The following is a 25,537-nucleotide window of genomic DNA, read 5'->3' as shown; positions in this document are numbered from 1 at the left end:
ACCTGACCTCTAAACTCCCTGGGGCCTCCATTCTCTTGAGGGTTAGGTGCATCATCTCTGAGGGATCACAGACCCGGAAGTCCTCTACTGTATGTGTATTGGGGGCCTCATATCAGCTGTTGTATGCTGCCTGTTTGGTGGTCCAGTGTTAGAGAGATCTCATGGGTCCAGATTAATTGAGACTGCTGGTCCAGGAGTACAGGATCGCCCTTCTCCTCAGCTTTTTTCAGCCTTCCCTAATTCAATAACAGGGGTCAGCTGCTTCTATCCATTAACCAATGTCTGCCTCTGATTCTTTCAGCTGCTTGTTGGGTCTTTCGGAGGGCAGTCATGATAGGTCCCTTTTTTGAGTGCTCCACAGCCTCAGATACAGTGTCAGGCCTTGGGACCTCCCCTTGAGCTGGATCTTACTTTGGGCCTGTCACTGACCTTCTTTTCCTCAAGCTCCTCTCCATTTCCATCCCTGTAATTCTTTTAGACAGGAACAACAACTATGGGTCAGAGTTGTGACTGTGGGGTGGCAGCCCCATCCCTAACTTAATGTTCTGTCTTCCTGCTGGAGGTGAACTCTACAAGTTCATGCTCCCTTCTATCCGGCATTTTATCTAAAGTCCCTCCCTTTGATTCCTGACAGTCTCTTACCTCCTAGGTCTCTGGTGCATTCTGAAGGATCCCTCCAACCTCCCATTTCCTGAAGTTACCTGTTTCCATTCTTTCTGCTGGCCCTCACCCAATACTAGATCAGGTCCCCCTCTTCCCCCCACTTGTCGCCCTCATCCACTTTTCTTCCCAGGTCCCTCCCACCCTCCCCACTTGTGACTGCTTTCTTCTCTCTCCCAAGTGGGACTGAGGCATCCTCACTTGGACACTTCAGCTTGCTGACCTTTTTGAATTCTGTGGACTGTATCTTGGGTATTCTGTACTTTTTCTTTGGCTAATATCCACTTATTAGTGAGTACATACCATGCACATCATTTTGGGTCTGAGTTACCTCACTCAGGATGATATTTTCTAGTTCCATCCATTTGCCTGCCAAACTCAGGATGTGCTCATTCTTAATAGCTGAGTAGTATTCCATTGTGTAAATGAACCACATTTTCTGTATCCATTCTTCTGTCGTGGGCCATCTGGGTTGTTTCCAGCTTCTGGCTATTACAAATAAGGCCACTATGAAAATGGTGGGACATGTGCCCCTGTGGCATGGTGGGGCATCTTTTGGGTATATTCCCAAGAGTGGTATAGCTGGGTCTTCAGATAGATCTATTTCCAATTTTCTGAGGAACCTCCAGATTGATTTCAAGAGTGGTTGTACCAGTTTGCAATCCCACCAGCAATGGAGGAGTGTTTCTCTTTCTCCACATCCTCTCCAACATGTGTTGTCATCTGAGGCTTTGATCTTAGCCATTCTGATTGGTTTAAGGATCGTTTTGATTTGCATTTCTCTGATCACTAAGGACTTTGAACATTTCTTTAGGTGCTTCTCAGCCATTCAAGATTCTTCCATTGTGAATTCTTGGTTTAGTTCTATACCTCATTTTTTGATTGGGTTGTTTGGTTTTTTGGTGATAAACTTCTTGAGTTCTTCATATATTTTTGGATATTAGCCCTCTATTGGATGTAGGGTTAGTGAAGATTTTTTCCCAATCTGTAGGTTGATGATTTTTCTTTTTTTTTAAAACAGATTTATTTATTTATTTATTTATTTATTTATTTATTTATTTATTTATTATATGTAAGTACACTGTAGCCATCTTCAGATACCCCAGAAGAGGGCATCAGATCTCATTATGGATGGTTGTGAGCCACCATGTACTTGCTGGGAATTGAACTCAGGACCTTCAGAAGAGCAGTCGGTGCTCTTAACCGCTGAGCCATCTCTCCAGCCCTGCTGGTTTTTCTTATTGACTATGTCCTTTGCCTTACAGAAGCTTTTCAGTTTCATGAAGTCACATTTATCAATTCTTGATCTTAGAGCATGAGCCATTGAAGTTCTGTTTAGGAAATTTCCCCCTGTGCCAATGAGTTCAAGGCTCTTTCCCACTTTCTCTTCTATTAGATTGAGTGTATCTGGTTTTATGTTGAGATCCTAGATCCAGTTGGACTTGAGTTTTGTACAAGGTGACAAATATGGGTCAATTTTCATTCTTCTACATACAGCCAGCCAGTTAGACCAGCACCATTCATGCTTTCTTTTCTCCATGGTATATTTTTGGCATCTTTATTAAAGATCAAGTGTCCATAAGTGTGTGTTTTTACTTCTGGGTCTTCAATCCTATTCCATTGATCAATGTGTCTGTCTCTGAATCAATACCATGCAGTTTTTGTCACTATTGCTCTATAATAAAGCTTGAGGTCAGGGATGGTGATTCCCCAGCTGTTCTTTTATTGTTAAGAATTGTTTTCGCTATTCTGGGCTTTTTGCCTTTCCAGATGAATTTGAGAATTTCTCTTTCCATGTCTTTGAAGGATTGTGTTGTGATTTTGATGGGGATTGCATTGAATCTATAGAATGCCTTTAGTGGGATGGCCATTTTTATTATATTAATTCTGCCAATCCATGAGCATAGGAAATCTCTCTATTTTCTGAAATCTTCTTTGATTTCTTTCCTGAGAGACTTGAAGTTATTGTCACATACAGGTCTTTCACTTTTTTGGTTAGAGTTACCCCTAAGATATTTTATACTATTTGTGGCTATTGTGAAGGGAGTTGTTTCCCTAATTTCTTTCTCAACCTGTTTATCCTTTATATAAAGGAAGTCTACTGATTTATTTGAGTTAATTTTATATCCAGCCACTTTGCTGAAGTTGCTTATCAGCTGGAGAAGTTCTCTGGTGGAATTTTTGGGGTCACTTATGTATACTATCATATCATCTGCAAATAGTGATACCTTTACTTCTTCTTTACCAATTTGTATCCCCTTCATCTCTTTTCGTTGTCTTATTGTTCTAGCTAACACTTCAAGCACTATATTAAATAGATATGGGAAGAGTGAGCATCCTTGCCTTGTCCTTGATTTCAGTGGGATTGCTTCAAGTATGTCTCCATTTAATTTGACATTGGCTGTTGGTGTGTAGTAAATTGCTTTTATTATGTTTATGTATGGGCCTTGAATTCCTGATCTTGCCAGTACTTTTAGCATGAAGGGGTGTTGTATTTTGTCAAATGCTTTTTCTCCATCTAAGATGATCATGTGATTTTTTTCTTTGAGTTTGTTTATACAGTGGATTATGTTAATGGATTTTCATATACTAAACGAACCTTGCATCCCTGGGATGAACCCTACTTGACTATGGTGAATGATAGGTTTTTATGTGTTCTTGGATTCAGTTTGCAAGAATTCTATTGAGTATTTTTTGCATTGATATTCATAAGCAAGATTGATCAGAATTTCTTTTTTGGTTGGGTCCTTGTGTGGCTTAGGTATCAGAGTAATTATAGTTAGGTAGCGTTCCTTCTCTTTCGATTTTATGGAACACTTGGAGGAAAATTGGCATCGGGTCTTCTGATAGAATTCTGCACTAAATCCATCTGGCCCTGGGATTTTTTTTTGGGGGGGGAGTTTTTAATGACTTCTATTTTCTTGTGCGATATAGGCCTGTTTAGATAGTTTATCTGCTCTTGATTTAACTTTGGTATGTGGTATCTATCTAGAAAATCATCCATTTCATCTAGATTTTCCAGCTTTGTTGAGTACAGGCTTTTATAGTAGGATCTGGTGATTTTATGAATTTCCTCTGTTTCTGTTGTTATGTTTCCCTTTTCATTTCTGATTTTATTAATTTGGTTACTGCCTCTTGGCCCTTTAGTTAATTTGGATAGGGCTTTATCTATCTTGTTGATTCTCTCAAAGAACCAGCTTTTGGTTTTGCTGATTCTTTGTATTGTTTTCTTTGTTTCTATTTGGTTGATTACAGCCCTGAGATTGACTTTATGTGATGAGAAGATTTTCTTTTCTGGCCCTGTTTATCTGGTGTTCTACAGGCTTCTTGTACCTTTATGGCCACCTCTTTCTTTAGGTTGGGGAAGTTGTCTTCTATGATTTTGTTAAAAACATTTTCAGGTCCCTTGAGCTGGGAATCTTCATTCTCCTCTATTCTGATTATTCTTAGATTTGGACTTTTCATTGTGTCCTGAATTTTCTGGATGCTTTGGGTTATGGGTTTTTTAATATTTTGAATTTTCTTTGACAGTTGTGTCAATCTTTTCTACTGTATCTTCTACACCTGCGATTCTCTCTTCTGTCTCTTGAATTCCTGTTGGTAATACATCTGTAATTCCTGACCTCTTTCCTAGGTTTTCCATTTCTAGGTTTGCCTCCATTTGTGTGTGTGTGTTTTTTTTTCCTGTTTCTTCTTCCACTTTTAGGTCTTATTCAATTCCTTCACCTGTTTACCTGTATTTTCCTGTATTTCTTTCAGTGAGTTATTGATATCCTCCTTATCATGAGATAGGATTTTAGGACAGATTCATGATCTTCAGGTGTGTTGGTGTATTCAGGGCTTGCTGTGGTGAGAGAACTGGGTTCTGATGATGCCCACGAATTTTGGCTTCTGTTGCTTATGGTCTTGTGCTTGCCTTTTGCCATCTGGATATCCCTGGTGTTTGTTGATCTGGGTGACTGTCTGGAGTCTGCCTCTTTGTCCCTGGGTTTCTTCAGGTCTCCAGGTAGGCCTGCGGCCCTGGCTGTATCAGGCCACCTGTGGGGCTTTTAACTGGGGGCTCTTCACAGGGGCAGAAAAGCTGCTGGTTTGTTGCCTGGCTGCAGTAGATCTCCTAGGAGGCCTTCAGATTGTTGGATTTTCAGTGGAGCAGTCAAGCTGTTGTCCAACCGCCCTGAGTGCAGCCGATTCTCAACTGCTCTTAGTGCAGAGGGTCTTCAACTGCTCAAATGCTCTGAGTGCAGCGGGTCCTCTAAGATGGGTCAGGATGTGGTGTCTTCATGGGAGCAGACCAACTAGGAGTCTGCCCCAGCAGAAGGGACTGGACAGAAGGGGTAGAAGGTACAGAAGGGCCATAATTAAGTTTTAACTACATTATAAGCATCTTTTATAAATTTTCCATATAAAATCTTTTTTGTCTAAAGGAATTTCCCCATTTTTTTAACTTTCATTACCAACTACATATTTTATATACATAGTCTTTATATCTCTTTTTTAATCTAAAGGCTTTTTAGATCTAACTTTTAATAAAAATCTCAAAAGCAATTATCTCTCAAATGAAAACAATAAATTTGAAACAGAAAGCATGCATGTTGTAATCTGAATATCTAGCTGTCATAAGTACAGATAGCATGGTGATCACTGCAAGCCCACTATAAAGAAGAAATTACATTTATTATGTAACCAAGCACAGGGGTCATTCGTAAATGCCCCTGTATATCTTTGAGGAAAAACAAACAAATCTTAAAATGTTTGTAAACATATACACACATACTTACTGATGCACATTCACATACCTTAAAGTCAGGTATACAGCATTTAGTTACAGCGACTATGGATTCTATTTAATTTTTTCCTTGGAATATAGAATATCAGATAAACATAATTTACAGACATATGATACTTATGAACAGAAGCAAGAAACATCTGTAGCATATAAATAAAATGCCAACACCCTGAAGTTACATGGTTGCTTTTAACCACAGAGAGGGGAAGAACATAGAGTGACGTTTTGTGTCTGAGCAGACTGCAGCAGAACATACCTGTGGATGTGAGCTGCAGGAGAACAAAGGGGTGTGGACAGGATCTAGACCTGTGTCTCAGGTTTATAGTTCCTAGAGACTGAAAGGGAAAAGGAAGGTGGTGTGGCTGAAGAGAATCTATAGATTAAGGACTAAGTTTAGGAGCCTGCTGATTGAACAGGGATTGTCAAGTTGCCAGGGAACCAGAGGCAGCTGGTTCTGCCCAATATCAGAGCAACTCTAGAGAGAAATCCTGCTGGGCCCCCCACATGGAAAGGAGAGGCCTTGAAGTGAATGCACTTATGGGAAACAGGAGGGAAGTGGGAAGGATGTACTGAGCAGCTCTTGGAGCAGAGGACATGGCAGCAGAGACCTGCTCGGAGTATCAGAGTGGAGGAGGGGGCAAGGGAAGAGAATCTGGTGGCACCATTATAGGAAAGGTGGGCACTGTTCTCACATGATCAGATCAGGGTTTCTGGCTAGAAAGGAGAAAGATCTGCTATCACCCACAGACAAAAGTTGCCATTCTCAATCAACCAGAAAAAGAGGTTTTGAGAGTGGACTTTTAGCAGAATGACTTTGAAAGAACTGTGGATTGTCAGAGAGGAAGGAAGTCCCTAAAGTAGACGAAGGATCAGATAACAAGTCTCTAACTACTTACCATTGTACTGTATGAAGTTACCTGAGCCTAGAAGAATTTTGAAACAAATATTTCTCCATTAAGAGGCTTTCAGAAAGTTTATCAGGTCCAGGGGACACCAGGATCCTAGTAACCCTTCAACTTCCTTCTGAAGGTACAACAGATGTCTTAAGGAGTAAAAACAAAGCAGAAAATGAGTATCTTTAGACTCAGATAGTTTAGGATCATGGAGTCCAATCTAAACTCAGAGAACATCTGACCCAGAATCAGAGTTTTAGAAAAAAAATCGACAGACAGAGCCCCTGGAGAACCCAAACCCCTCACCAGTGGAGAATAGTGTTGGGATGGAGAAATTGTGGTAAACATAGAGAAATCCTCAAAGGACAATCTGTTTCGGTGGTACCCCCTTATGAGTCACAGCACTGCTATAAATATTCTAACATTTGGGGATCAAAGAGAGATACTGAGATAATTTGTAGGAGAGATATCAGACAGACATAGCATGGCCAAGGTTCTAAGATTTCAGGCCCCAGTGCATAGGCAGCACTTGGGGGCCCTCAGGAGAGCTCAGACTCACATGGTAGAATGAGGATGGTCCCTTTAGAAATGGTTCAGAGAAAGGAGAAAGTTTCCAGGCCAAGCAGTTGATGAGTAGTGCACAGTATAGTCAAGCCATCGTGGTCTCTCATTCCTAAAAGGCGGTGTGAGGAAGGAGCATTGAATTGTGTTCTGGGTCCCTCATTCCTAAAAGGCGGTGTGAGGAAGGAGCATTGAATTGTGTTCTGGTTAAAGCATGTGTGACCTAGATGATAGGGAGAGCATTTAGTTAATTTGTATCTATCATGTGAGTGTGTCCTAGTAACCCCTGACCACTTGGACTCCATTAGCCTGAGGGTGGAGAGAGGAACAGCTACAAACAGGCAGGATCTGAGCGGCAGTGGGCTGGGTCCCAATACTCTGATTTTCAGGAAGATTTAGAGAGATGCAAGAACTCAGGATGGGAGAAAATAGGGAACCCAGCTGTTCTTTTTTCAGTATTTTTTTTTTATGTAAAAATTATAGTAGTAAGTAGAGGGGGAATAAAAAAGATCAATCAGAAACAATAGGGAGACCAGTCTCAAAAAAGAACTCCTAAAAGATGGGGATGGACACACCAAGGATTCAGGGCAGTAGGTCCTCTAAGATAAGGAAGCCCTGAGCTTTTAAGACAGACTTGTCTCAAAGGGGAGGGTGTGGAACTGACCATTTCCCTAGCAGCAACCATCAACTCTTATAATAGATAACCTCTTAGAGAAGCTGCTCATTGTCTCCTGGTTCCATATTTGACGTTTTCTTTTCAGCAATGCACCGATGGATATGAATGGGACCCCGTAAGACAGCAGTGCAAAGGTAAGTTTGCTTCTATGACTTCCTATCCAAGAGCAGCCTTCCATGTCCATCTCACATGGTCCTCTTCCTATCCCATGTGTGCTGTACCACATTCCATCCTCTGAGGAGACTGCTGACTTATTTTATTACTGACCACAGATATTGATGAATGTGACATTGTCCCAGACGCTTGCAAAGGTGGAATGAAATGTGTCAACCACTATGGAGGATATCTCTGCCTTCCTAAAACAGCCCAAATTATTGTCAATAATGAACAGCCTCAGCAAGAAACACCAGCTGCAGAAGTATCATCAGGTGTCACCACTGGGACTGTAGCTGCCAGGAGTATGGCAACCAGTGGTATGGTGCCTGGGGGTGGCTTCATGGCCAGTGCTACTGCAGTTGCTGGCCCTGAAGTTCAGACTGGCCGAAATAACTTTGTCATCCGGAGGAACCCAGCTGACCCTCAACGCATCCCTTCCAACCCTTCCCACCGGATCCAGTGTGCAGCAGGCTATGAACAGAGTGAGCATAATGTGTGCCAAGGTGAGCATGGCTTGTATTGATCCTCTTGGTAAAGGTGCAATAGCTAGCATTTATCACGGGCTTCCCATACAGAACATGATGCTAAGTGTTTTGTCTGTGGTAGCATATTTCACCATTGCAATAATCCTAATAAGTGCATGCTTTGAATGTCATTATTATTTTACAAATGAGGAAGCTATACATCAGAAAATTCATCAGTGGTTCCTAACCTCAGCTGCTCTATTTATAATCACTCAGGAGGCTTTTAAAACTTCTCAGGGTTTTAAAACTTCTAGCACAATAAATAACACTCCCAAGGATGAATTCCAGGCATTAATTTTTGGGGGGTTTTGGTTTTTTCTTTTTTAGATATTTTCTTTATTAACATTTCAAAATTTATACCCTTTCCTCATTTCCCCTCTGAAAACCCCACTATCCCCTCCCCACTCCCCCTGCTCACTAACCCAACCACTCCTGTTTCCCTGTCTTGGCATTCCCCTACACTGGTGCATCGAGCCTTCACAAGTTCAAGGGCCTCTCCTCCCATTGATGCCCCATAAGGCTATCCTCTGCTATATATGCGGCTGTAACCATGGGTCCCTCCATGTGTACTCTTTGGTTGGTGGTTTAGTCCCTGGGGTTACTGGTTGGTTCTTATTGTTGTTCTTTCTATGGGGCTACAAACCCCTTTAGCTCCTTTATCTAGCTCCTCCATTGGGGACTCTGTGCTCAGTCCAATGGATGGCTGCAAACATCCACTTCTGTATTTGTCAGGCACTGGCAGAGCCTCTCAGGAGACAGCTATATCAGGCTCCTGTCAGCAAGCACTTGTTGGCATCCACAATAGTGTCTGGGTTTGGTGATTGTATATGGGATGGAACCCTAGGTAGGACAGTCACGGGATGGACCTTTCCTTCAGTTTCTGCTCCAATCTTTTTCTCTGTATCTCCTCCTAGGGGTATATTGATCCCCCTTCTAAGAAGTACTGAAGTATCTACACTGTGGTATTCCTTCTTGAGCTTCATGTGGTCTGTGAATTGTATCTTGGGTATTCTGAGCTTCTGGGCTAATATCCAATTATCAGTGAATGCATACCATGTGTGTTCTTTTGTGATTAGGTTACCTCACACAGGATGACATTTTCTAGTCCCATCCATTTGCCTAAGAACTTCATGAATTCATTGTTTTTAATAGTTGAGTAGTACTCCATTGTATAAATGTACCACATATTCTGTATCCATTCCTCTGTTGAAGGACATCTGGGTTCTTTCTAGCTTCTGGCTATTATAAATAAGGCTGCTATGAACATAGTGGAACATGTGTCCTTATTACATGTTGGAACATCTTCTGGGTATATGCCCAGGAGTGGTGTAGCTGGGTCCTCAGGTAGTACTATGTCCAATTTTCTGAGGAACTGCCAAAGTGATTTCCAGAGTGGTTGTACCAGTTTGCAGTCTCACCAGCAAGGAAGGAGTGTTCCTCTTTCTCCACATCTTCACCAGCTTCTGCTGTTGTAGTTCCAGTATCCATCCAAGTTTGAGAACTGGAGGACATACAGGAAGCTGGTCCCCAGAGCAGGAGTTTCCAGAAACACAGCTGTCAGGAGAGGGGTTGGGTGGTTTGTTTGGAACTTCAACTCATGCTTTCGACCCACTCTATAAATGTCCCCTCTTGGTTTCTCAAGCTTCTTTGTTGTTGGAGTTGCCACTAACTTAATTTCATCACTCCAAAGTAAAGAAAAACGGGTCTGACTTCTCTTCACTTTGAAGAGCAGTTCTATGTTCACATGGCTGTTTCTTTTAAAAGTCTCATTTCAGCACATTTTACTTCTATCGCTTGTACCAAGGCAGGTCTGCCTGGCCTTTTCTGTTTATTTTCACAGAGTACATATAACTGTGTATTCTAGAAAACAGCTGCAAACTCATGCGAGCAGAGCGATAAGAATCTTGGCCTTTGAAGACATGAGATATTAGTTAACTGGACTGTGCTAAGGGATTGTTTGCATTTTTTTTCTTGACAAATCCTTTAAGAACTGCTGGTGTGCTGATTCTTTTGAGAAATGGTTTAAGAGATCCCATACTTTTTTCACATTGCTGGGGCAAAGTTGGTAGACCCCCATAGAATGAGCAGTCTGGTGTCACCATACACACTGAGCAATGGGCAGGATCTAGCAGCTCTGCTTTCCTACCTGGTCATGAATGAAGTCATGAATACCTCAAGGGTTACTGCCGTCAAGCATTAGTTGGGCATGGCTCTGTTCTCCAGTGCTTTGTTCTATCCTCAGCATAGAGATGGGAGCTTTTAAATTGCATCTAAGTGAAGTGAGGAAACCAGCCATGCTCTGTTTTTTATTATTTAATATTCTGTGGGCAAATTTTAAGTCACCCGACATAAAGAGCTAACCCATGTTGTGATGGTATCACCTTTCAGGGGATCATCGGAGCAGCATCTGTTTTGTGTTACTGTCATGAGTCGGGATTCCAGTATTGATGATGAATGCACTATCATCTGCTTGATATTCTGGTATCTAATTTAGGATTTTGACAAAAAAATAAACTGATGAGGTTATATGAGAATTATATGTATTTAGATGAATGCTGGTGAAAAATACCTTCAGTTTATTTCACATAATTTAGTGAAACTATTTACCATCATTTAGTTGAACTATTTAAATAGTTTGTTTAAGGTTTGATGGTCTTTTTTCTGAAATAAAAAATATTTTATGAAGTTACTTAGATTTTAACATTTTTAATTATTATTAGCTCTTCAGGTATTGAATACTTTAATAATACTTGAAGAAAAAGAAACAGGTAAAGAATGGATTATTTTACCTAGTTCATGACCTATTATTGGCACCTCTGGCTGAATTTAGGAACAATGCCTAAAACTGATTGAAGAAGTTCTAGAATAAAATATATTTAAGACACATATTGTATATTATAAATATACTGTGAATACTGACAATGAAATCCTATTTAATTTTCCTTTAAAATATTTAGACTCATTGCCTGTAGTTCTGTGTCTAGGGATGGGACCCCATGAAATCTCTGCCCTTCCATAATAACATGCCCACGGATATTGCCATTTTCCAGTCTTGCTTATGTGGCCATTTCCAGGAGAGACTGTGTCACAACAGATATCCTAGTGTTCTGGTTCTAGCAATCTTTTTACTACATCTACCGCCAAAGCTGTAGGAATTGTGCAATAGTTGTATCCACCAGAGCTGGGCTCACTGCAATCTGTTGATCTCTGCACTGTGTCCAGTTGTGGTTTTCTGTGATGGTCTCTATTTGCTATAAAGAAAGACTTATTTGGTGAAGAGAGATAGATACACTTACCTGTGGGTGTAAGGGTTATTTTGAATGTAGGCAGGAGTTGTTCTGGTCTACCAAAGTGGTAGTAGTTAATTATTTTCTAATACTCATGATACCACTAGCCCTGGAAAGCTGGCTAGTTTTACAGTATTGACATGATATTCCTCCTGTTGAGTAGGCCTTAAGTCCAATTAAATAGCTGCTGGTTACTACCAACACTCAAGCAAGCACCACACATTGTGCCGTATGGACATCTTTCTGAGCTGATCGTTGTCATGGTTCATAGGTGTTGCATCTGGCTTGAACTGTTCAATTGCTTCCTTTTCTTCGAAACTTGCATAGTATTTTCTGGTACTATGGAAGCTAGACCACAGGAAAGAGGCTTTCAGGTCAGCTTAAGCTCCAATCATCCAGGTTGTGTTTCCTAATTAATTGTGTGGTATCTTCAGCAATAGGGACCACTCTCAACCTCTGAGAGGCAAACCATGACTACATTAATAATCTATATGTTTTGGGAGTCACTTTAATTACCCTGGCCAACATTCAAAAGGAAGATTTTCATGCCCTGTACTGAGATTTTTTTGTTAGCCTGTGATTTTTGTCAGGAGCACTACAGCCTGAGTGCTTTAACTTCCTTTAAGACACACACTCACACACACACACACACACACACACACACACACAGAGAGAGAGAGAGAGAGAGAGAGAGAGAGAGACCACACACACACACAAACACACACACACATACACAGAGAGATATGCACATATAAATATTCTGTATCATTTTATGTAAATATAAAATAATATGATTGGTCATTGCTTTTTCAGACAACCTTGGTATCATTTGTCCTTTGTCCCTCCTTCTTCTAACTTTCATTCTCTCCAGGTGGAACTCCACCCACGTCTTTACATTTTCCATTTTGTATCACCTGTATCCTACCATCCTCTATCAAGTCCTAGCTCCCACCCCACACCAGACTTGACACCCCACACTCCCATCACCTATGGTTGCCGTGACTACTCCAGGTTCTGTATTCACATCTGAGGATTTGGAGCTAGGAATCACAGAAGAATGAGAACATACTACAGTACCTTTATGGGTGTAGGTTACCTTATTCAATATAAGTAAGTAATGTGAGAAGTACTAAGATAACCTTTTCTAGTCCACCCACTTAACCTGAAATTCTCATTTTTCTTCACATTGTGTCCATGAACCACATTTTTACTATCTACTCATCTATTGAATAACATTCAGGTTGTTTTCATTTGCTGGCTATTAGGGATATGCTCCTTTTTTCATTGTCCAATTCAGAGTGAGCAACACTCAAATGATAGACACAACATGAACAAAAACAGACGTAGCAGCTTCTATTTATTTACGTGTATATACATATACCCTATATATGTGATAATAAAGATGAGAGAAAAAGAGGCTATTGACTTAGTCAGGGTTTCTATTCCTGCACATCATGATCAAGAAGCAAGTTGGGGAGAAAAGGGTTTATTCAGCTTACACTTCCACATTGCTGTTCATCACTGAAGGAAGTCAGGACTGGACTCAAACAGGTCAGGAAGCAGGAGCTGATGCAGAGGCCATGGAGGGATGTTTCTTACTGGCTTGCTTCCCCTGGCTCACTCAGCCGGCTTTCTATAAAACCCAAGACTATCAGTCCAGGGATTACACCACCCACAATGGGCCATCTCCCCCTTGATCACTAATTGAGAAAATGCCTTATAGCTGGATCTCATGGAGGCATTTCCTCAACTAAAGCTCTTTCTCTGTGATAACTCCAGCTTGTGTCAAGTTGACACACAAAACCAGCCAGTACAACTATCAATTTGAGAGCAGTGGTAGGTAATAGGAGGGTTTCAAGGGAGTGTATCTGGGAGGGTCTGGAGGGAGGAGAGGGGGGGAATGGGAAATAATACTACTCCAATTTAAAATATTTTTTAAAATCCACAGGATCAGACATATTTAATTAATAAAAAGGAAAAAGGTTTGTAAGTTATTAGCCATATAGGTAGAGCATAGTGTCACAGTATGGTAACAAATATGTTATATACTCTCTGTCTAACTGGAAAGTTATATATTTTAGTAGTCATTTACCTATTTTTTAGATCACTGGATGAAAGAAATTTTACCTTATGTTTATGAAATTAATTATAATACCAAAAGATATATAAAGATTACCTTACAAAGTTATTTTTTCACATATTAAAATACCATAATTCTTAGTTCTCTGGGGATTTTTAAAATTACAAATTAAAATTATTAGGCAAATTGCTTATGAAAAATATGAATACTTAACTATTTATTTATGTACACACAATATTTCACCTAAACTGTTCTGAATAATTTGCAATTTCTAAAATTTATGCTTGGAGTCTGTACTATGGAAAACAGGGTTAAATGTTTTTAATGACTTAAGGCTTTACTTGGACTTCTTCCCACTTCCTGACTTTGCAAAGTGCCCATAAATGTGGATTTACTTAATTGTTGATAAAATGGGTTATTTCATATGATAACAACAGAATAATCTGTCTAGGGATCTGACTAACATAGTCGAGTCACACTTGTGCCCGTTTATTATTTAGCTAATCAAATACGTAGCCCCACTCCTTCTAATTGCCTGCAGATGGATAGCATTCTCATTCCAGGCCAGCAGCACAAAATAATGTTTTATAACCAGTGTGAAAGTGTGGGGACCTCTCCTTAAAACAATAATGTGCTCCAAGGACCTATATTCCTGACACCATTATGCTGTTTGAGGAGCCCTCTGCTTTAATAAACTCCTCTACTCCCTTTGAAATGCTGCCTAAGTGTGTCCACTAAGCCAAACACATTTACCATGGCCGGCTGGATTAAAACAAATGAAAGCTTATACATGAGTCATTGTTGTGCAAAATTATTCTTTTCCACATATGTTTTTCAAGAGGTGTACTTCATCATGTAATCCAAAACTGAGAACTAGCAAGAGCTACGTTCTCTACTTTCTTTTAGTCTTAAACCTTCTTTTCATCTGGACAATGCCAGTGGCAGACATTTTCTACCCATTGAACTGCCATTAAGGTTTTTTGTAAATACGTCTTACTCCTTTCTACATCTTTTTCCAAGGCTTTTTGTTGTGTGCAAAATAAATTTTGCACAATTTTTTTTTTTTTGGAAATACGATGCAACCTTCAAAGATCAAATTTGTATGTTGATTATTTAAAGTAATTCTTAACAAAGGAGAGTTCAATGGGGAGACACTGAGAGTTGTAAGTGGCTGGCATTATCCTTTGCAAATATTCAATTACATGGTCATTTCAGTGTTACATATCTGAAGTCCATGTAATATCATCTACCTGAGAGACTACTGAAATTTATCTAGAAAGCAAGTTGGAGAGATGGGAGATACATTAGAACCCACTGATGGCTCAGCTCTATTCTTTTACATTGTTGTTTTACAGTCTTTATGTGATCTTCCTAAAAAAAAAAAAATGGAATAAAGTCACAAATGAATTTTTCTATCATATAGAGTTTCCTGAGTACCAGCTTTCTAGAGGCAAAATCATTCTGAAACTGGGAAAAAGAGAAAATAAAAATTGCCCAATTGAAAGGAATTTTTTGTTTAATTTAACTTACAGAAATGGAGCATTTTACATGACTTTTAATTAAGATATCATTAACTTGGTCACCTTTTATAGGGGCAACTACTAATAAATAAAAAGAAACAACTCTACTAAGAATGAAAGATCACTTGGATAAAGGTACTTGTCACCAACTCTTAACAACCTGTGTTTGATCCCCTCAGGTCCCTAATTGTGAATAGAAAAAGCTGACTCCCAAAAGTTGACCTCTGACCTCAACAAACAGGCCATGTCATTCCCGTATGTGCACACACACACACACACACACACACACACACACACAGAGAGAGAGAGAGAGAGAGAGAGAGACAATAAATCATTGTGATGATTTTTATTATTATTTGACACAGAGGTAACTAATACACTGATAAAAACCTGTCCCCTCTACACGACCCAGCCTGTCACCTGCTCAAGCTTACCAATCAGATCTCCACCTCCTGGTGGACTCTGTGCTATACCTGGCACATTCACAGCTAAATTACTGCTTCTGAAAAGGAAATAATTTAGCATGTACTTCTTTAAAAACCTTGAACTAATATGTTCAGTTTCTTAGATGCTAGAGAAATATTCCTTTTATTTCTCTCATTTTTAAGTGGGTGTGATCTCATATCTCAGCACACCACCTGCATTGCTCTTCACAATCAGCTTTTGAATACTATCCTTTGTTGATCTGACTGATGCCATTAAGGCCCCTGGATGCTTGAGTTAGTTTTGTGAGGATATGCGTAGCTTTTGTTGTATATGGGTGCACACACCAATAAAGAGCTTTGATATAACAAAACACATATTTTGAGAAAGAAAGACTATAATTGTGTAAATTATATTAACCTAATAACAGTTCAAGCAGAAAGAAAGATGGGCATGTAAGCCTGCTTATACTTTTTCATTGTTGGTTACCTTTGAGTATCTGAAATTTCTCCAAAGCCATCTTTCTAGGTAGGATTGGAATGTATAGGGAAAAATGTGACTAATTTTTAAATAATGGATGTACTGCATTAGAGGTGGTTGATTTCCTCCTAAAAATAATATATTTTATTATTTACTTTTCAAAATACTGTGGACATTGAGTTTTTAGTCACTGTAAGGTCATTTTAATGTATATTTTAAAGAATATATGTATGTAGCTGGTTCAAGTAAAGAAATATCCTTAAATTTCCTTCATAATAACAACTAGAATAAAAGGATAGAAGGGATCAATACGATTGTCCTCCTGCCTGAGAAAACTGTTACCGAACTCCTTATACCAGTGCTTTCAAAACTATGACCAGAAGTACCAAGCACATTTGAACATCTCTTAGAAATGCAAATTTCTGGGTCCCACACCTATAGGATCAGAAAACTCTGGAAGTAGGTCCCAAACCTATGCTGTAGGAATCCTGTGTTTTTAATACCTGTTCAAATCTGAAAACAGATGCCTTAGCTTAGTCTTAGCTTTAGGAAGCTGCATGAGCCATATAAATCAGAAGACATCAGGATAGTCATGGAATATGGGTAGTAGTAAAGAGGAAGCATAAATCACACATGCTGTGTAGGTCTGATAATACTGTATTTCCCTTCTCCCACTGATGTCACTAGCACATGATCACACAGCCATATGCCCCTGCTGGGATTGTATCTTTAAACCAAGGATGTGATAATGCACAATCTCAAAGAAAGGGAGTAAACAAGAGAGCCTTTCATCTCTCCCTAAGACCTTCAAAGATAAAATCTCCACACTGCCCAAATGAAACTGTAGCTGTGCTCTGTGATGACTGGCTCTCAGAGAGACCCATATCTTCTGTATGGATCCCCCTTAAGCTCATGACACAGAGTTATATGAAGGAAGCATGGTGGTTTGGAGGTTCAGTTCACACTGAACCACGTAAGATTCCGGCTTTGACCCAAAAGCATCTGTCGGTTACCAAATCAATGGGGAATCTCCCCAGGAGCATAGATGCAGAGCACCACCCCACTCTGTTCATACTCTGTGAGTCATCAGATATTTGAAAAGTACATTCGTGTCTTCTTTTCAGTATAAACTTGATCAAAGATTTGCTTCCCATCACAGGAGGAGATTCCTGTTAGGACTAGTTAACACTTAATCTGTGGAATGAATTTCCCCCTCTCCGCAGAACAAAACAGCAGATTAGCTTAGAGTTCCAAGCCTGGGTAACTTCAGGAATGTGCAAAGGTGCTGGCTTATGATTTCTTTGTCCAACAGAAAACCCCAACCTATATCCTCTAAAATCACTAAGTCCCCTTTTAAGGATTGCCTTTGCACTTGTTGAGTTACTGGCATGATTTGATTCTTTGAAACCAAAGAGTAAACAAAATTCATTCCAAATGTGTTTGATTTTGCAGGAATGTACAAATAAGTTATTCATGCCACATCTGAAATCCATTAGCACACTGTTTTTTCCAGGAGGTAACTGCAAATTGTACACCCAAAACCAAAACTGATCAAGAAAACTGCATGCAAACCTTGGCAGAGGAAAACACTATCATTACAAGAAGTTAAAACAATTGCAGGTTTGCAGCTCAGCCCTAATTGATATGTAAACATTTAGGGAAAGCAAAGTGAAGAAATACAAGAATGGAAGACTAAGCACCAAGAAGTTTGCCACAGCTGGGAGTTCTTATTTCATCTGATTGTAGATTAAAAGGATAAAAAGACAGCAGATCAACATTCCAAAATTGGGTGCTAAATAAATGAGAGAGAGGGAGAGAGAGAGAGAGAGAGAGAGAGAGAGGAGAGAGAGATCTCATTTAAATTCTAAAACATTAGCTACTCTTCAAATAGTTGTACATCCATGTTAGTGTGCTAAGTAGGCAGTATTTTAATGAGATTGCTCAATTATGATGCAAAACTATTCAGCTAGCATTTAACAAACTCAATCAAGCCTGAGAAGCACCTCTGTTGTCATTTGATAAAGTCAAAGGAGATGAAAACAATTCCGATAGAGCCAACGAGAAAAGGAAAGACCATAGTTTAATACTTAGAGAACTCAGCATAACTGACCCATGATTTGGTAAATAACAATAAAACAGGCAACAGTTTAGACAAGCAATGCATGGAACATCACGAGCACCTGATAAACTGTTAAAAGTCAAATAAAACGAGTATGTGACAGAGGCAGGCTCACAATGGGCTAAAACACATACCATACCAAAAAAGAAAATATGCCCCAAAAAGTATGGTCTAAGACACAGTTCCTTCTTGGGATAGAGCATTTGATAGAGAATATTGGGGAGAAGTTGGGAGAAGTTGGAAATTAAAATCCAAAACTCAGAGGAAGTGACCACCCTATAACTAAGTAGAATAGTGAAGGGCTCTGTGACTAGGTTCTTTTGCCTCAGAAACGCCTCATAAGAAGTAGCTTCTGATAGGAATAGAGACACTGTAATGAGGGACAAAAGCCAGATCAGAAAAAGCCACGGTTATACAGCACACACCCATGACTGGCTCCCTCCCAGTAACTCCCCCCAACAAACTTCTAATAACTTGCTGAACACTGATAAACACCTTCCTGGGCCATTTTACTTAATATCAGAAGAACACTAAAATTCTTTGTCTGATTACATAATGTAGCAGTTTTTAATCTAAGACCTCAATTATCCTTGAGGTTGATCTACTGACTATTATGTGTGTTAGGCACATATCCCAACCAGAAGTGCTACAAACTTTCAGAGTGACCCAAAGTAAATATTTAGAGACCATTCCATCTTTAACGAAGGATATCTTGGATACTCTATCCTATTTAAACTTTTTACTGGAAAAAAAATGAATCCATAAAACTTATTCTTTGCAATCCTAAATTATTATGTTTTAATAAACACTGATAACTAAATACGTTGACTTTAATCCTATAGGAAAAAAATTTGGAAATACTGAAATTATTTTCTCACAAGCCTTTTATATAGAGTGACTTCAGCTCTGTGTTAGATAAATCCTTCCTCAGAAATCTGATCATAATGAAAACTTAGGTTGATGAAATTTTAATATTCATGGTATTTGAAATAAAATAATCATAAGGCCAGAATTTTTATTTAATATCTTATTACTTAATGTTGGGTACATGTGTATGCCATAGCACATATATGAAGGCCAAAGGCAGCTTTCAGGAGTTGGTTCTCTCCTCCTACCATGTGGGTCTTAGGGATTGAACTTGGGTTGTCAGGCTTGGAGGCAAGTACCTTTACATTTCTCTGCACCATTATCTAATTTTTAATTTAAAAACTATGTAGAACTGGAGATGAAGCCCAGGCCCTTGCATAAGTTAGACAGGTGTGCTACTACTGATGCATATCCCCAGATGTGCTTTCATATCATTATTTTACTCATTCATTTAATGTGTACAAGTGTTCTGTGTGCATGTACATGTGTGGACTGGATACTCTGGGACTGGAATTAAAGATGGTTGTGAACCACAATGTGGTACTGGGAACGGAACCCTTGTCCTTTGGGAGAGCAGAAAGTGTTCATCTAAACTGCTGAGCCATCTCTCCATCCCCTGTGTTTTATATTTTAATTGGCAAGTAATAAATCTATATATTTTGAGAACACAGTATGATTTTTAATAGGTGTGTTCATTATGGAATAATCAAATCAAGCTAAGTAATGTATCCATTACTTCACAGACATTTTCATGGTGTGAATAGCTAAAATCTTTTTCATTCTTATATGTTTGAAATATACAATATTTACTAACTGTAGTTATCTACATGTGGAAGAGGTCATAAAAACCCTTCACCCAGTCTAGCTGAAGCTACCTTTATCCTAGCATTTTCTCACTCTGCCCCTTCCCCATCCCTAGCCTCTAATAACCATATTCTTTATTTTCTAACTTTGGATATCTTCAGGCTCCACATATGAGATTCTGTAGCCTTTCTGTAAAGCTCTCAGATATTCATAAATTCTCTGTTATTCTGAAGAAACTCAAAAGTCCTGATGAATGATGAAGGCTGAAGGGTGAAGCATGAAGGGTGAAGGGTGAAGCATGAAGGGTAGGGGTGAAGGGTGAAGCATGAAGGGTAGGGGTGAAGGGTGAAGCACGAAGGGTAGGGGTGAAGGGTGAAGCATGAAGGGTAGGGGTGAAGGGTGAAGCATGAAGGGTAGGGGCGAAGGGTGAAGCATGAAGGGTGAAGGGTGAGGAGTAGTGAAATAAGAGAAAGGAAGAAGAAGTAACAACAATTTGTCTTGTGTTGGATATTTCCATGGACTGCAGGCCAAAGGTTGTCCTCTGCTCTTAGAATCCAGGAAATCACCCAGGCAAGTGTAGATGAGTTAAGAAGTTCACTTCTGATCTAGAGGCAGAGGAGCGAGGACTTAATGGCTGGGGAGGCAAGGAAAATGTCAGGGTCTCAGGACCTGCAGAAGTTTTATCTTGGGAGTTGAGACCTGGCTTATAGTTGCACGACTGTCAAAGCAAAGGTGAAGTAAGGAGTGGGACTATAGGCTGCCATAGAAAAAAGGAGAAAAAAAGCTTCACACATACCCAGCCTACGGAAGAATCATGACACAAGTTGGACCTGCCTTTGTACATATAGTTAAGTCTAAAAGACTCCAAGGGCTCTAGTGAAGTAAGTTTTCACTCTTTGTAGCTGTGTGTGCAATGATTTAATCCTGTTCCATGGAGGAAAGCCATGAAATACAACCAAAGATGAAAAATATCTCCAGGAATCCTATTCAGTGATCTCTCTGGAGACCAAGTCTTTGCAACCTGGATTCAGGAAGAACTCTTACTGATGCAATCAAATGTCACCATTTTTCATACTTTGAGACTTAAAGAAATACTGCTGCATAAAAATAGTTTCTATTCTTTTTCTATTTATTCTGGAGAACTTTGTAATAATAGAATATTCCAGAAGTTGTTGAAAGATGGCTAAGAAACTTCCCTATTTTGGACAAATATCGCCTTTTTTGCTTGGAGCCAGTATATTCCAGGAATTTGTGCTTACACATGCGCATCATGCAGACACCCACTCCAGCACATCTGTATGCATGCATGCACAGAACATGGACTTGATATCTGCAGTAGCAATGCACTGAGATTAGATTAATCAGAGACAGGCTGCAGTCCCAGCCCTCATGATCCCTGTCAATGCCTCTCATGAGAGAACACAGCACCTTGGAGAGCTACTGCACTATTTGTTCAACAAATAATTTATTTAAACTGTTTATCTAGACAGGGTCAACAAAACAGAAATGAGGTTGATAGGACAGAACCCCTGACTTTGTCATCACAACACATTTCTGAAGCATTAAAATCTTTTATTACTTAGAAAAACTTTTAGCAAAGAAAAAAAAAGTTTGAGAAACTATAAAGTAGATTAGAAAATAGTATCTTGACTGGGAGTAGTATTAAATCTCCAAATCCTTATATTCTTCAGATACACTCAGAAGGGAGCTCTGAAGGAAGCTCCACTCAACAAGCAAGGCAGAAAATTCCAGTCATTCATGATGAATTTAACTTCACAGTACATAAACTGTGGGCTCTTTTGTTAAAATAGTTCATGAACTTTTGTATCATAATAGCCCTAATCCAGGGACGAAGCCTGAGAAAGAGTCCTCCCACAGATGCTGCTGAAGATGCAGCTTTGGTTTGAACTTCAGTTGTATAATCCCCCAGCCCCCATCCACCTTCACCTACACCCCCAGTAAGCTAAATGAAAAATGAGAATTTAATTGTGGTGCAATTTAAGATACTACTGACAGTCCTGAAAAACAAACCAACAACAAAAACAAACAAGAAAGGTTATTTAGTAAACAGCTTATTCAAAAAATGGGAGCTAAATAGAAAAACCTTTGTAAAGTAGAAATCAACTATAAATCAACTAAAAAAAAACCTTTTAAAACATTCTCATTGCCTTTTTAAAAAACATACAGAAGAGTTGCATAAGTATTGCAAGGCAGTCATTTCTAATTGCCCAGCCTATCACAGGTGGCTAATTCCTCAAAAAGACCCCCAGGATGGTACTGTATTAGAACTGCAGTAGAATTCTAAGAGATGGCTTGGAAGAATTATTGGAAAATCTGGTTGTATATAAAATCAGAGATAAGCAGACAAACAGACTACCAAAAATTCTGTGAATTGAGTACAAAATCACTTCAGTTATGTATTGTTCTTAGCAAACTATAGTCTCTTCTGTCCGATTCATAATGTCCAGGTACAGTTTATAGTGAGTAATGGAAAAAGGGAGATCTCAGTGTTGTATGAAAGGAGAGAAGGTTAGCACTCCCCTTGACAAGGATGGAAGAGGCCCTTGGGCCTAACAACACACATACGGTTAAGGCATTGCCACCTACTTCGTGGCATCTAACCACTGTTTTGCCGGGAAGTGGTGGCGCACGCCTTTAATCCCAGCACTTGGGAGGCAGAGACAGGTGGATTCCTGAGTTCGAGGCCAGCCTGGTCTACAAAGTGAGTTCCAGGACAGCCAGGGCTACTCAGAGAAACCCTGTCTCGAGAAAAAAAAAAAAGAAAAAGAAAAAGGGAGATCTCAAGAAAAAGGTGTGCATAAATTAGTATACACATACACACACATACATACATTGCTTACAAATGTATATATATTACAAAGCTAAAACAAAAATCAGATAAAAGTTGTAAAAACAGGTAAAACTAAGCAATGGCTCCTCCTTAGCACGTCTTGAGTTTCCCTCTTGATAACACCAGGAAATCAAATGAAAAAAAAAAAAAAACTTATCCCAGTAGATGGCATACTCTGTTGTGTCAAAGCTATTGTATTCAGCAGGAAGAAAATGTAACTTTTCCTTAGAAGCAATGGCTTTCCTTCTCTGTGTGTTAGAGACTGAGTTGGGACTGTCCAGAAGAGCAGAGCTGGCAGAGCAGAGAGAGGCATATCTTTAGCATAGGGGTTGTCTCATGACTAAAGAATCATGAGTGTCAGTGAATTTGTTGAGTCTAAAGCCCTGAGAAGGTGGGATCTGCTACGATAAGTCACAGAGGTCAAAAGTCTGAGGTCCAAGAGCTCTGATGCCTAAGAGCAAGATGATATTTCTGGTCAAGGGGGGGGGCGGACAGAGGTAATTTGCCCATCATCTGTCCTTTTGCCTTATTTGGACAATCAGTCCACTATTTTATAACTGGGAACAGCCACCTGCTTAATTTGGTCTACCAACTCCAAGACTCTCTCTTTTGGAAACACCCTCAAGAAAATACACTAGAAATAATATTTCACCAGTTATCTGGGGAACCCCTGACCCAGTCAAAATGACATATGAAATTAACCATCACACTTCTTAACTGCAACTATCACCCCTATGAAAGAGTAGTTGTCTAGAATATGACTTGGATAAACCAATTGCCACATAGTATTTGGATGAGAAGACAAAGCCAGTCATGAGACTTCTTGGGTTTCTCTCTACTGTATGACTCAGATACTTCAGTAAGTCAGTTGTGAAATTTTTATTAAATGCTACTTAAAATTGTATATACAAACAATTACATTCAAAATCCAGGTTAATATACTTTTTAAAATTCATATATGCTATACATGCCAGGCCAGAGACTCTCAAACTTTAATGAATTTACAAATTAACTAAGGACCCTATTAAAATAAAAATTCTGGCCCAAAATCCAGGCCAACACCTGACATTACACACCTCTGACAAAACATCCCCATCTTGATTATGTGTGAAGAACACATTTCCCATAGCTGCCCATGAACTTCCCACCAGAAAGCTGATAATGGCCACTTATTCTTCCTGTTCAGTTTTCTGTAGTAGCAGATCTGCATGTGGTGGTTTTTCTTCTTTGTTTAGATGTTCTGTTTCTCCAGCAGAAGTTAGCATGTAACAACTACAACTTGCTACACAGATATTCCCATTGCTTACTAATGAAGAGAATTTTCCTCTCTGGCAGAAAGCTTTCATGCTGGCTTGCTCAGGAGGATTCCAAAAAGTAGCCTCTGGCAGCAAAGAGTGCTAGAAACCCCATGAAGCTAAGCAAGACACAAAGATTTCCATTCCGGCCCTCCCCTAAGAGATCTGATGACCTAGTAATCCAGTTCACATCTCTGGAGCGTTAGCTTTCTAGCTCCTAAAGTGGATTGCCACATCCAGTTGTTGCAAACAGTACAGAGACGAGAGACACAGAGGCTTCTTCTAGGTGGTACAAGGCAAAGCTCTGGCTTTTGAATGATACTTTAAACTGTTTCTATTGATGGGAGTTCGTCTTCGCCTCAGGATTTTTATAGGGAGGGGGAAAAAAAACATACCAGTGCAAGTAGGCAAGTTAAAATCTGCCCTGAGAAGAATGCAGGTGCATCCTGTGATTACAAAAGTATTAATGACTCAGAAAGAGAACATTAGACATTTCTAATGACCTGAAGGTTTATTGACAAAACAGTTCACACCTAGAACTGATTGTCTACTAGGTGTCTGGACCAAATCACTGAAGCGTTAAAGCTGGATCACTGCTCACTTGTCCCCAGGCCCCAGCATGAGTAATTATTGCGGTTCATGGCACAGCCCAGGACACCATTTCAATACTAGCTTGGAAAAGAATTGTTTGAATTTTGATGCACATTAAATACCTTCTTGCATGTGTAAACACAAATGTCTTTATAATATAGAAGTATCAGCATTAAGCATGGCTAGCCTTCTGTTGTTTACTTGATTTCGACTTGAGGTTTCCCACCTTTGTTGAGGATAAGAATGCTTTCCAGTAAAGAACATTCACTTAAAGTCTACAAATTCCTTACACTTGGGTCTTTCCCCCTGCTTTGCCCTCAAACCAGGTTCACTATCAAAACAGCATATCTTGCCTAGCTCCATGTGTGATTGATCACACATAAACCACAAGGAAGGCTACATTTGAGTTATCCATTGCAATCTGTAAAATTTCCCCCAAACTTAGGAGCTTCAACAAGAAACATTTATTATCACACAGTCTCTTAGCACCTTGCCTAGTTTTGGGTTTTCACAAGGCACCAGTCATCTCTAGGCTTGACTAAGGAAAGATCCACTTCCTCCCTTAGTTTGAGATTGTTAGCAGGACTCACTTCCTGCTTCTGCCCCTCATGAGTTCTTCCATTAAGATTCCTTGCTCCATAACATTTCTCGAGGGAGCATCCCTTAATATGCAGCTTCATTCATTATAGGACATAAAAAAGAGAACAGGGCAGAATAGTGACTAAGCTAAAATCACAGTCCTTTGTAACATAATGAAATGGTAGCCAGTCTGGTCCTTCATGATAAGTCAGTGGATCCAACTACACTCAGGGGGAAGAATGCTAGAAACTGGCATCACTGAGAGCCAGGTCAGAGGTTTCCACAACTCTGTACAACTCCACTACTGACACTGGCTAAATCTAGAATTTTAAGTGGCTTCATAAAACAAATAAAAATTAAAAGCAAAATGCATGGTGCTTCTCAG

The 25,537-nt window shown here is 39.6% G+C and overlaps 1 protein-coding gene and 1 non-coding gene across 2 annotated transcripts in view; both read left to right on the top strand.

Annotated features, from left to right (window-relative positions):
* The window catches only part of Efemp1 (EGF containing fibulin extracellular matrix protein 1), a 69,114-nt gene that overhangs the window by 7,573 nt on the left and 36,004 nt on the right, over nt 1–25,537 (top strand). Inside the window, exons 3-4 of the mRNA XM_031338820.1 lie at nt 7,662–7,710; nt 7,849–8,235. Of these exons, the coding sequence (XP_031194680.1) occupies nt 7,662–7,710; nt 7,849–8,235 (436 nt within the window). The remainder of the gene's footprint in view (nt 1–7,661; nt 7,711–7,848; nt 8,236–25,537) is intronic.
* Nucleotides 22,344–22,469, top strand: LOC116071868. The gene has a single exon (XR_004111215.1). It is a non-coding gene; the product is annotated as a U6atac minor spliceosomal RNA (small nuclear RNA).

This window comes from Mastomys coucha, unplaced genomic scaffold (assembly GCF_008632895.1).
Source record: "Mastomys coucha isolate ucsf_1 unplaced genomic scaffold, UCSF_Mcou_1 pScaffold22, whole genome shotgun sequence".
NCBI classification, from domain to species: domain Eukaryota; kingdom Metazoa; phylum Chordata; class Mammalia; order Rodentia; family Muridae; genus Mastomys; species Mastomys coucha.
This window is presented reverse-complemented; position numbering and strand designations above follow the sequence as displayed.